This window comes from Rhinopithecus bieti, unplaced genomic scaffold (genome assembly GCF_001698545.2).
Source record: "Rhinopithecus bieti isolate Rb0 unplaced genomic scaffold, ASM169854v2 scaffold_18548, whole genome shotgun sequence".
Lineage (NCBI taxonomy): Eukaryota > Metazoa > Chordata > Mammalia > Primates > Cercopithecidae > Rhinopithecus > Rhinopithecus bieti.
Window position 1 is genome coordinate 2843712 of NW_016809526.1, and position 12428 is coordinate 2856139.

General features: G+C 36.8%; 1 protein-coding gene across 2 annotated transcripts in view; it reads right to left on the reverse strand.

Moving 5' to 3' along the window:
- The window catches only part of CDC40 (cell division cycle 40), a 52717-nt gene that overhangs the window by 10682 nt on the left and 29607 nt on the right, over positions 1 to 12428 (reverse strand). For both annotated transcript variants that reach the window (XM_017889637.1, XM_017889638.1), the window contains exons 6-13: positions 12247 to 12386; positions 10673 to 10769; positions 9207 to 9346; positions 8325 to 8399; positions 6107 to 6152; positions 3659 to 3760; positions 1992 to 2107; positions 1602 to 1735 (exon numbers count right to left, since the gene is read on the reverse strand). In XM_017889637.1, coding sequence (XP_017745126.1) covers positions 1602 to 1735; positions 1992 to 2107; positions 3659 to 3760; positions 6107 to 6152; positions 8325 to 8399; positions 9207 to 9346; positions 10673 to 10769; positions 12247 to 12386 — 850 coding nt within the window. The remainder of the gene's footprint in view (positions 1 to 1601; positions 1736 to 1991; positions 2108 to 3658; positions 3761 to 6106; positions 6153 to 8324; positions 8400 to 9206; positions 9347 to 10672; positions 10770 to 12246; positions 12387 to 12428) is intronic.

Below are 12428 nucleotides of genomic sequence, written 5' to 3' on the forward strand. Positions count from 1 at the left end.
TAAGACTACTCTCCACTACTTGGGGATAATCTTAAGGGGTGTAGTGGTGGCGGTGGTGAGTGTGGGAGAAACTACAATTAAATTACATTAAATGTTCAGTCACCCAGATTGTCCTGACAATGGTTAGGGACCTGCTCCGGTCCCCAAAGGGACTTAGGTATAAAGAGGAAACCACTGGCTGTGGTTCAAGGCTTTCCACTTGTTAAAGCAGAAAACTTGTGGGGATGGAAAGATACACTTTTAGTCCTTGCTAGGAGGACTCATGGCTGAGCTACGCTTCACAACTGACTGGTTTCCATTCAGTCATTCATTTTAACAAAAAGGTTAGTAAGCATTTTTTTGCAACTAAATTATAGAACACACAATGATATGTAATGAAACGAGTATATTACTTAACTTTAGAAAAATATTTTTTCCCTAGGAAAGTACAATTAACCAATATATGACTATATTCTATAAGTAAAACATTTGTACCAGAGTGATGATATGGGGTTACATGGTTTGGTTCTGTGTCCCCTCCCAAATCTCATCTTGAATTGTACTTCCATAATTCCCATGTATTGTGGGAGCGACCCTGTGGGAGATAATTGACTCATGGGGACGGTTTCTCCCATACTGTTCTCGCATGGTAGCGAATCAGTCACACAAGATCTGATGGTTTTATGAAGCGAAATCCCTTTCACTTGGCTCTCATTCTCTCTCCTGCTGCCGCCATGTAAGAAGTACCTTTCTGGCCGGGCGTGGTGGTTCACACCTGTAATCCCAGCACTTTGGGAGGCCGAGGTGGGTGGATCACAAGGTCAGGAGATCAAGACCATCCTGGCTAACAAGGTGAAACCCCGTCTCTACTAAAATACAAAAAATTAGCTGGGTGTGGTGGCGGGCACCTGTAGTCCCAGCTACTCGGGAGGCTGAGGCAGGAGAATGGCGTGAACCCGGAAGGCAGAACCTGCAGTGAGCCGAGATCATGCTAGTGCACTCTAGCCTGTACGACAGAGCGAGACTCCATCTCAAAAAAAAAAAAAGGGGCCTTTCTCCTTCATCAATGGTTGTGGGGCCTCCCTAGCCATGTGGAACTTAAGTTCATTAAACCTTTCTTTTGTAAATTGCCCAGTCTCAGGTATGTCTTTATCAGTAGTGTGAAAACAGATTAATACATGGGGCATCTTTCAGTATTGAATAATCATAAAAAATGGACATTAAAAAAAATTAAGACATACACCACTATTTTCTTTGGGTGGTTCTAGGGCCATGATCTTATGCTCAATCCCCCTCCTCCTTGCCAGTTATTTTACAGAGATGAATAAGGTACCTAATAAAGAATGTAAGACAGCAAAATACAAATCCAGCATCACTCTAAGAAAAACAACTCAAGATACACATCCTTTGAAAAGACTATCCAAAGATTATAAATGGTAGCATGTTTAGATTTTAATCTCCATATTGTCAGTATTTACATAGTTAAAAGTTTGATTGGCAAGCCAGGATCACAGTTGCAAAAAATATTCAGTGGTTCCATATTATCAGGCTTCATCTTTGTCGATATGATTTTTAAACTGCTTGCTTTATATAAATCAGATTTTGTACTGATGGAAACTCACCATTCCCAAACTCTTAGGCTTTTATCATCAGATGTGCTCACAAATCTCCTATTCTCATCCACAAAAACAATGGTGTTGACAGCTCCCAAATGCCGATCATATTCCTGCACAATTTCTCCACTTCGAATGTCCCACTGTATATCAGGCAAGAAAAAAGGTAAAGACAGAAGTAGGGTGGATTTATGAAAGACCATAATTCTGGAAAGTGGAGAAGGAGAAGATCTTCAACATGACATTTTTATAAATGTAAATTTTTCTACTAAGAATGGTGCATCAGCCATCCCTAAAAGTAGCAAACATTAAATGAGTAATACTAGCTTATTAACTTATTCCATCCCCTTATACAACATAAAGCTTAGGAGTCTTAACAAAATACTGTGAAAAACTTACTTGCACAATCTTCTTATCAGACATCCCAGCCACAAAGAGATTTTGCTTATCTTCATCAGGATTGAATTTGACACAATAAGGTACTTTTCGGTTTGTAAATCTTGATATACACTGTCCTAAAACCAAAGACTCAAATTAAATAGGTAAAATAAATTTGACCACTTAGAGATGACTGTGAGATTAAGATCTAGAGGTCACCTGCTTAATAAATGTTGAAGAAGGGCTGCCTGCTTGCTCTTTACTGTAAACTACATTTGTTCTTTTCACAGATTTTAATGATTAAAATAATTTTTTCAAAAGTAAATCTGCACTACCAATTGTAGAATAAATAAATTATAACTTCATTCATATAATGGAATAGTGCAAGCAATAAAAAAGAACAAACTATTGGTATAAGCCATGAGGGAATCTCAGACATTATGCTGGAGCTAGAAACAAAAGAGAAAAAATGGTATGATTTCATATATAAGAAGTTTAAGAAGAGGAAAAATGAATCTGTGATGACAGAAGTGGTTACTATGGTTACTGGGAGTGGGCACAGATTGGAAAAGGCATAAGAACCTTTACTGAGTGCTGGAAATATTCTATATCTTGATCTTGGTGGTAGACAGCTGCACAGGTATGTTTACCAAAAAAAAAAACCATCACTGAATATTTAGGCACTTCATACATTTTACTGTATGTATATTTTATCTTGATTTTTAAAAGAACCTGCAAAATGGTAGTCTCTCAGCCTTGGCTACACGGTACAATCATCTAGTCTATACACTGTACCAATTACGTAAATACCTCTGAAGGTGGGACTGAGGCATCAGTAACATTAAAGCTCTTCAGATGATTATAATGTGTGGCCAGAACTGAGAACCACTGCTAAAGTGCTGAAGAACATGGGCTTTGGCATCAGAGAGAGCTTCGTTGGAAACCAAGTCTGCCACTTATTAGCTGTGTGACCCTGAAAAAGTTAGCTCTTTAAGCCTCAGTTTCCGTATCTATAATCTAATAACAGCACTTACCTCATAGGGATAAATTAAGATTGAAGGAGATACTGAATATCAATGCTTAGCAATTATGCCTATTAGATGACGTTTAATAAATATTAACTATTATCATTACCCTTCAAATACAGTAAGGGTAATGATAATAAGACAATAAGATAATAAGATGATTTTTCTAATTACATAAAATTATACTAGCCACAACATATTAATGTGAATCAATTAATAAGCAGCAATTAGTATGGTTGTGAATATATAAAACCAACTGGCCTATGAAAGTTTAGACCTACATTTTAATCAATTTGTGCAAACACATTTAATTTTGTTCATTAGACATTTATTGCACTTCTGTTATGTGTAATGCACAGTGCTAGATAATGTAGGGGAACAGAAAGATCAGTTAGATGGCCTATACAAGATTTTGACTTTGCTTATCTGTCAATATGTTTGCTTTATAAACTCTATCTGGTGGAAACAAGTTTCACAGTGAAAGAGCTACTTATGCTCAGTTTCAACTCTACAAATGTATTCTGTGATATTTGCTGACAGTGAATGGTAAGAGAATCAGCAGTTAGAGAAGGTGCCATTTGGCCACAGAAGACTACTCACACCATTTCATATATAAACGATAACTTGTAAGATGAACACGTATTAGCATAGGTGAACTCTTACCTGTCTCAGTGTCCCAGAGCTTAAGATATCTGTCATAGGCTGCGCTGAGGAACTGTGTTCCCGCAGTATTGAAGCAAATATCCCTAACAGCCTTACTGTGACCTAAAGGTGGAGTCAACAGAAACAGCAATGAGGTGAAGCATCATATCTTCTCTTAAAACATAAACACCATAAAGAGACACAGCACTAAGCAGTGGTTCTCAGCCGTGAGTCAAGATCACTGGAATGCCACTGCCTGATTTACTGACTTAGAATATGTTATGTGTGGGCTTCAGAATGTGGGCATTTTTTTCCCCTTGAAGAAGCTCCTTAGGTGATTCTGATGCATAACATCTTGGTTAAGAACCAAGAGAAAAGGTTTAACTTTTCTTTTAAGTCTGTCATAGCAATTTCTTAATATGCAGTACATACAAGTGACGACTAGCTAGCCAAGAATTTACGGAAATGTAAAAGACCAATTATTGCCAGTGAAAGAAATGGCTGCTGGAATTTTGGAGGTTCACTCTCAAGATTGTTCACTAGGCTGCAAGTGAAAACAAAGTGACCTAAACCTAAAGCTCAGGAAACTGTAGCCCTTGTTCAATAATTGCATATTTCTGTGATCACATTACCAAATTTCATAGAAACTGATTCAGAATGTAGGAGACTTTCCAAAAACTATTATTAGCTTGCATTGGTTTTTTATTTTTGAGACAGGGTCTCACTCTGTTGCCCAGCCTGGAGTGCAGTGGCTGGATCTCAGCTAACTGTAAACTCAACCTCTCTGGCTCAAGCGATCCACCCACCTCAACTTCTCGAGTAGCTGGAATTACAGGTGCACATCACCACGCCTGGCTAATTTCTGTATTTCCTGTAGAGACAGGGTTTTGCCATGTTGCCCAGGCTAGCTTCTATTGTTTTAAGATGATGTTTTGACAATACATTAATTTTAAGGTGCTGATTATACTTTACTTAAAAATGAATATTGCCAGACCACTCAACTCTTAAAAGTTACAGGGAAAAATAAAATGTGGCTAAACAAAAGCAAAAATGTTCCACCCCACCATGACCAAGACACATACAATTGTGCAAAATGAGCATGGCACAAATTGTTAACCACATGCAGCAGCTCTAAACCATCACCTCCAGTGAACTCCCATCAGGAGGTATGTGTCATGGCAATCAGCCATCCTTTTCTACAGCTGGAGTCCCAGTCAGAGCTGCTATCATCTCCCTCAGGAGGAAAATTTCAGTTTTCCACAGAAAAATGGTCTGTCAGTACAGGGGAGACAGATGCAGACCAAATCCACTCTATCTGACGGAGACATTTTGTTCCCCTGTACACAGCTAAGAGCCTTTCACAAGTCTTCCTTTAGGCTGCAGTGTCACCTTAGGCAGAATTAATTTGTACAGGGAGGCCCTAAAATCATAAAGCACTGCCGAACAGACTCCCACTTTAATCTAAAAACAGAGCCACTAAGAGTCACACCATTTCAATGTGGTACAGTTAAATCTGGAAAGAGTAACTAGCCTTCACATGAAATTTGACAAAGACAATAAACCTTTCTCTACCGAAAAGGCTAGCTTGTCACAAAGCTGTCCTCCCTTTGGCCTTCTTTCTTTCTTCAAGGAGTTCTCTCAATCTCATCCTTTTTTTATGCTTTGGCTGCCAATTCTCGGTCTCTCTTCAAAGCTCAACATTTGGCTATCTAATTGCTTAATGGACATTTTCACCTCAATATCCCAAAGGCAGCTCAAATTTGGTGTATCTAAAACCTCACCATCATCTTATGTTCCTTCTTGGTGAATGGCACCATCATTCATCCAGTCTCATGGGAGTCACCCTAGATTCCTGTCTCACTGTGATCATTCACATGCCATTACTAAATCTCACTGACTTTAACTCTAATATGTAGTTCCTTTCTTCTCTCTCTGCTGCTTTGGTTCAGACTCTCATCATCTCTAAACCAGACCTATGAAATAACTATGTAATTCATTTCCCTTCCTCCAGGCTTGCCCTACCAAATCATCCTGCGTATTGCCATTTGATCTTTGTAAACTTCAAATCATGTTGCTTTCCGGAAAGAGCTCTTTAATGGTTCCCCAATGCCCTCACAACAGAGGCTAAACTCATTATTAATGGCACAGGAGGTCTTCCATGCTCTGGTCCCTCTCTTGCTACTTTTCTCTGCTTTTGTTTCTCACCATCCCCCATACTCTGACAATCCTGAAATGTATGTGGATCCCCTCAGCAGCACGCTGCCTCATGCTACTTTTGTTTTGCATCTGCTGCTCTTGCTTCCTAGTTCTCTTTCTTTGTCTAACTGGGGACACTGACTCCTCCTTCCAGATTCAGCTCAAGTCCATGAAGACTTCACTTCCTATCAGTGTAGTAAAATTACTGTCAATGATGTTATCTTACTTTAAAAATTCTTCCCAGATTTATGTTGGAGAGAAAAGAAGCATTACCAATAAATGTTCTCAGACAGCGCCGGTCTCCATAAACCTCCCATAGCTGGGGGAGAAAAAAAACAACACATAGAAATATTACATTTAATAAAGGTCTTTCAATCAATAACACCAGCCTTATGCTGGTTAAGTGTGTGCATATCTGTGTGTGTAAACACACAGCTTCAATCATTAAATATTAAACACTGAATATCATTAAATATTGCTTGGTGCTGCCAGTTTGTGTTATATTATTTGGAACACACACACACACACACACACACACACACACACACACACACACAGTCACACACACTCAAAACTAAAGAGTTTTAAAGATATTTACATCAAAATATCAAGAAACTTAACTATAGATGGAGTTAATTCAAGTGAGTTTTCATTTTCATATTGCTCTTTTCTGTTTCATACATTTTCTAGGACGAAAAGTTTCTACTTTTGTAGCACTACAAACGAATTTTAAAGGAATTAAGTATTATTAAAACCGCCATGTATTCCAACTTTTAAAGGAACTGTGTTATTAAAACTGCCACGTATATAATATTTGATACTGAAAGGCTTTTTTGTTTAGTTTTCTGAGGTAACAAGTATTACAGAAGCTATAAGAAAATGATGATCTAGACTAAAATAAAAGGCTCATAATTCTCGGCACATCTAAGGTAGATTAATACGATAGCTTCAAGGCTAGCTTTATTCTTGACTGCCTTGAATCCAATCCTCAACAATGTTGCTAGTACTCTAAAATAGAAAGCATTTCCTTGCCACCAGTGCCAATATGACACAGTCTCAGTTACTGTAGCATACTAGGAAAGGACCTCTGAGACCTGGTTTCTTGCCCAGGACTGCCTGCCATCATTCCTTGTCTCTCAGATGTTACGCTCCAGCAAGCACAAAACTGTTATTTTCAGCACACACCATGCTGATTCATTCTCTTCACTCTTTTCAAGCACACTCTACTCCTGTTTCCTTATCCTTTACTTAGTTAACCTTCTTACTAAGGTATCCTTCCTCTTTGAAACCAGCATATCTTGTGCTTACCTCTATAATGATCATTTACATCATAATAAAATGATCATCCTAAGGGGAGGGACAGTGCCTTTATAAGCTTTTACTTTCAGTCCCTTGCACATAATAGAATGTTTATAGAAGTCAACTAAATTGAATTCTATGCTTTTTTGGTTGGTCAAAGAAAAGACCAACATCTCAATTAACATGGTTTGTACCAAGTAAAAGTAAAGTAAAATGGGGGATTTTACTCCAAAATGTTGGCCTGTCATTTTAAGCTATTAGAGACAAAAGCCTAAACGGTTGCTCTTATCAAAAGAAGTGGCCTTTTTCATTGTTAATATCCATGAATTATTTACAAATGATAAAATTTTAATGACTCAACTTTTGAAGCCCCAAGAGCACTATAGCGTTGGTATTTATCGAACCATCATAATGGCCCAGACAAAGAGAAGACACAAAACTGGTAAGAACTATCCTTTCAGATTTAAAATTTTTTTCAAGACATTCTGCATATTCAGGTTGAGATGCATTGGCAACCGAGATTTTTCTACCACACATTCTACAACTGAACAGAAGCTAAAGATGGAGTTTCCCAAGACTAGAAAAGGTGAAAGAAGGGGCTGGGAGCAGTCCTGTTACTTGGTGTCTACTAGCATTTAGAAGAAAAAGGATGAATTACATTTTCTACTTTCTAAAAATAGGATTTCTATCATATGTCCTCTCTATTTCATAAGGTTTGGAGAAACAAATAAACTACTACATATACAAAATCTCTATAATGATTAGTGATTATTTATATGTCCAAAGCCAACATGATTGGATTACATTCTCATCAGTTTTCTAGGCTTAAAAAGCGGCCTAGCCACTGCAGGCGCCTGTAGTTCCAGCTATTTGGGAGGCTGAGGCAGGAGAATGGCGTGAACTCAGTAGGTGGAGCTTGCAGTGAACTAAGATCATGCCACTACACTCCAGCCTGGGCGACAGAGCAAGACTCCATCTTAAAAAAAAAAAGCGGGGGGAGCCTGGTTAATTGGACCACAGAGCCATATGGAATTTATGTTTGGAAGTAGTTCATAAATTGCTGCATTTACAGGATCTAAGAGAAAATAATTAACTTCTAATTGCCTAACAAACCCAATTTTTTTATAATTAACCAAACAGATTTAAACAAAGAACTAGCTTTGCAGCACTCCTACTGTTACTGAAAACTCACCTTAATTTTACAGTCCATGGAACAAGACAGCAATAAATGGCCAGAGAGAGGAAACAATCTGACTGCACTGACACCCTATAAAAAGGTATTACAGTTATCAACCAGAAACATTCAAAAGATCAGCTCAAATGAAGCATCAAGAAAAGACAGTATATATTAAGCAGCCTAATTTGCTATTTTCATTCCAAAATCACACCCCAGAATAGCTTTCATTAGCATTCCAAGAGCAGACCTTATTGACACCAAGCTTTTGAAGATTTTTTTTTCTAACCTTTAATATTGAGTTCCTCACCCAATGGAATCCTGAGTCAATCGAATTGCTACTGCCCCACTTATCTTCCTCTTTTACTTAGTCCCTTTGCTCTTTGCAAAGAGTTGGAAATTACAAGTTGGAATGGTGCATATGACAAAGAATATCAACATGAAAAATCTTCATGTACCTTATCTCTGCATTAGTTTAAAAATTACCATAGTTTATAAACCAGGGCGCATCTAATCTCTGAAGTGTGATAACCACAGAGCTAAAGCAAAATTACTGAAACTAAGCAGGAGACTTGGTGCTAGTACCAGCCCATTACTCACTGATTTGGTGCCCAAAAGGAAGAAGATTGTAGCAGGAGCTTGTGGGGAAAGGCCTGGCTACAAGGATGCAGGACACTAAATCATGAACGCTATATCATGGCCAATTCAGATGGTTTGAAGACTGATTAGTCACCTGTGATGGATGTGTGGGCACCTCCAAAGCCTAACCCAGAATTATATTCAATTTGACTTCCCTGTACCTTTACCAGAAATACTAAATGTTCCACATTAACAGCTAAAACTTTATGTTGGCTTCATTATAATAGCATTATAGCAAACAGAAACAACCAACTTGCTTACCTTCGTGTGTCCAGACCACACATGAATTTGTTTTTTGGGAAGATAACACTTCTCAGGTGGCATAGCTGACCGTAGATTAACACCAACATCCTGAGGTATGTGAAGATAGGACCTGCCTTGATAGTCATACATTTCTTTAACTGAAACAAAAAGGCAAAGAAAATCAATAAACAAATACAACCCATAGTCATGAAACTTATATTTTTAAAATAACATTTTTTTCACAGGGATATCTTCCATATTAAGGTTCAGGTAATAACACTCCAATGATGTAAAGATCAAGAGTCAGCTAAGATATAAGTGCTTAAAATAACTGCTATCATTTACAACTAGAGGCAGTATTTCGAAATTCCTAACTACCCAGAGATTATAGACCTTTAGATAAGATCTATACTTCTTTTCATCACTTACACATCTTAGTAATCTATAAAGACTTCACTGTGGCATAATTATAGCAAGGGAAGATAATACTTGGGCCTTGTGAGTCACTGGTAAAGAAGCAGAAATAAAACACGTTAGGAAGGAAGTTAAAACAAAACAAAATATATCAACTATCCTTTTCCCCTGCTTCCCTCTTTTATGCCCTTCCATTTCCGTTTCATTTATCTTTTCCTGCTTTCATCACAAATTTTACAATAAAGTCACCTGTGAGAATTAAATGACATACTGTATATAAAGCAATCAGCAGCATGTCTGGCACAGAGTGGGTACTCAATAAATGTTATTATATTATTGTTATTATAGTTTTAAGCACCATAGTACTGAATAGACTCCTTGGAGATAAAACTGAAGCTTGAAGAATGAAATATGGCTTCATCAAACCTAAATATCTGATGTAATATAACATTAGAATAAGCAACAATGTAAGTACTAAGTTATTCTTTACAGTTTTAGATAATCACTATGTAAGTTCCTAAATATAACTAATTATTAACCAACAGGTACATTCTAGAATACTTATGATTTATTTTGGTGAATATGCATTTCCTTCTACAAGTCAAAATAAGTATGAGAGCCTTAATCTCCATCTTTTCACATGAAAATCCAAGTTTATTCTGAGTATAGCTGAATAACGGTTATGAATTGTGTGGATACCTGAGTATTTGGCTTCATTAAAAACAGTTAAAATGACTGGGGTACTATTAATACACCAAAAGAGTCAACTTTATCTTACGAAAGAATAGACTGTGGACTATTCAAGTTTCTTTTTTATCTATCATTTAATAAAATTCATTAACACTTGGAAAAAAATTATCTGTGGCTATCATTAATCATGCTATTTTTTCTCCTTTATCAGTATACAGAAGTCTGCTGTAATTTCCTTGGGACACAAATTGTCTAACATAATTATACTCAACATAATGATTTTATAACAGCTGATAGTAAGGGTAATGATATTGCATGAACAGCTAACAGTAAATATGAAGGTTTTTCATAAAAATGAAGATGTATAAAATATATGTTACCATGTAAGATTGTCTTCTCCTCCCCAGGTTTCTCTTCTTCCTGCTTTCCTTTTTTCTGCCTCTTTGCTGTGATTTCATCTAATTCTTTTTGTTCTTCCTAAGAAAATTAAGGAGTGAAATTTAAAGTGAATGTTCTAGAACCTTACTATACCTAAAGTTGGTGTTATAAGTTATTTATAATGAGGTCTACATATCTGGTCCAAGTATGTTCCCAGGATAACAAGCTCAACACTTTTTTTTTTTTTCTGAGACTGAGTCTCGCTCTGTCGCCCAGGCTGGAGTGCAGTGGTGCTAATCTCGGCTCACTGCAATCTCCCTCTTCCGGGTTCAAGTGATTCTCCTGCCTCAGCCTCCCGAGTAGCTGGGACTACTCTGTGCGCACTACCATGCCTGGCTAGTTTTTTTTTATTTTAGTAGAGATGGGGTTTTACTGTGTTGCCCAGGCTGGTCTCGAACTCCTGAGCTCTGGCAGTGCGCCAGCCTTGGCCTCCCAAAGTGCTGGGCTTACAGGCCCGGCCAACTTCAAGTCTTCTATATGCAGAGACTGATTACCTCTTCCACAAATTACAAAATGGTACTAAATACATAATGGATACTAGATAATACTTTTCAACTATACAAAATCAGTTTTCAAAACTCATCCTTCTCTGACACCTAGAAATAAATTTTAACATGTTATACTAGTTATACAAGTAAAAAGACAAGGCAAGCAGAAAATCTAGTTCCAGAATGGAAACTGAATTTTAGCACATAATGTTGTTTTCAGTTAATTGTTTTACATAGTCCTAAGGATGTAAGTGATGACTATACATTTGTGACACAACTTTTTTGGGAAGAGCTGGGGACAGAAGATGGGGTAGTAGTAAATCTGTATCTATAATAACAAAGAAGTCAACAGATAAAATCTAAAATAAATAAATAATAGTAGCATAAGTTTACTCATCTTAGATATCACCTCTTTACTTCTATTATTATAAATATAGATTTAATGGATGTAAGTAACAGCTAGAATATAAGCTTCATGAGGACAGGATTTTCTTGATCTTATCCGCTGTTGTATGCCTGGCACCTAGAACACTCTCTGGCTCATGAAGACAGTGAGATTAGGAGGTGAGGAAGGGAATGGCAGAGCATTTACTTTACAAACTTTATAGTAGTTTTAAAAATACACAGAGATAAAACTTGTTTACAATTTTAAATAAATTCATAAATCAATAAAACTTCTCATCAATTCTAGTGTCATAGAAGGCTGATTTTGTAGTTACTATCTGAATGTCTAGTATCAGCAGAGCAGCTACCATGGCAGCCTAATAGCAATATCAAGGAAATCTTTATGAAAATTGTTCAATATTGTAATTCAATAAAAAAGCATGAGAGAAAACAAATCAGCAAAAAAGGTAAATAAAATATTCCAAAGAAAATAAATTTTGTTGTATATTTTCAATCAACTAAAGGCAGAAAAATTTTGATGAGTCATTTGGTTCTCTAAGGAAATCTCAAGTTTATTAATGTAGATATCCTTCATAGAGATACAGCATATACCTGAACTGACAATTAAAAACATCAAAGCTTACTTCTGAAGGTTTGGCTACATCTTTTTCATCCACATATTTTGCCCATGGTCCCAAGAAACCATCAATATTGGATGCATCATTTTCTTTAAACTTTTTCCTCTTTTCTGTTTTCTTCTGACCAGTTTCAAATACAGTTAAACCTATGGTAACCAACAAAAAAAAAAAAAAAAAAAAAAAAAAAA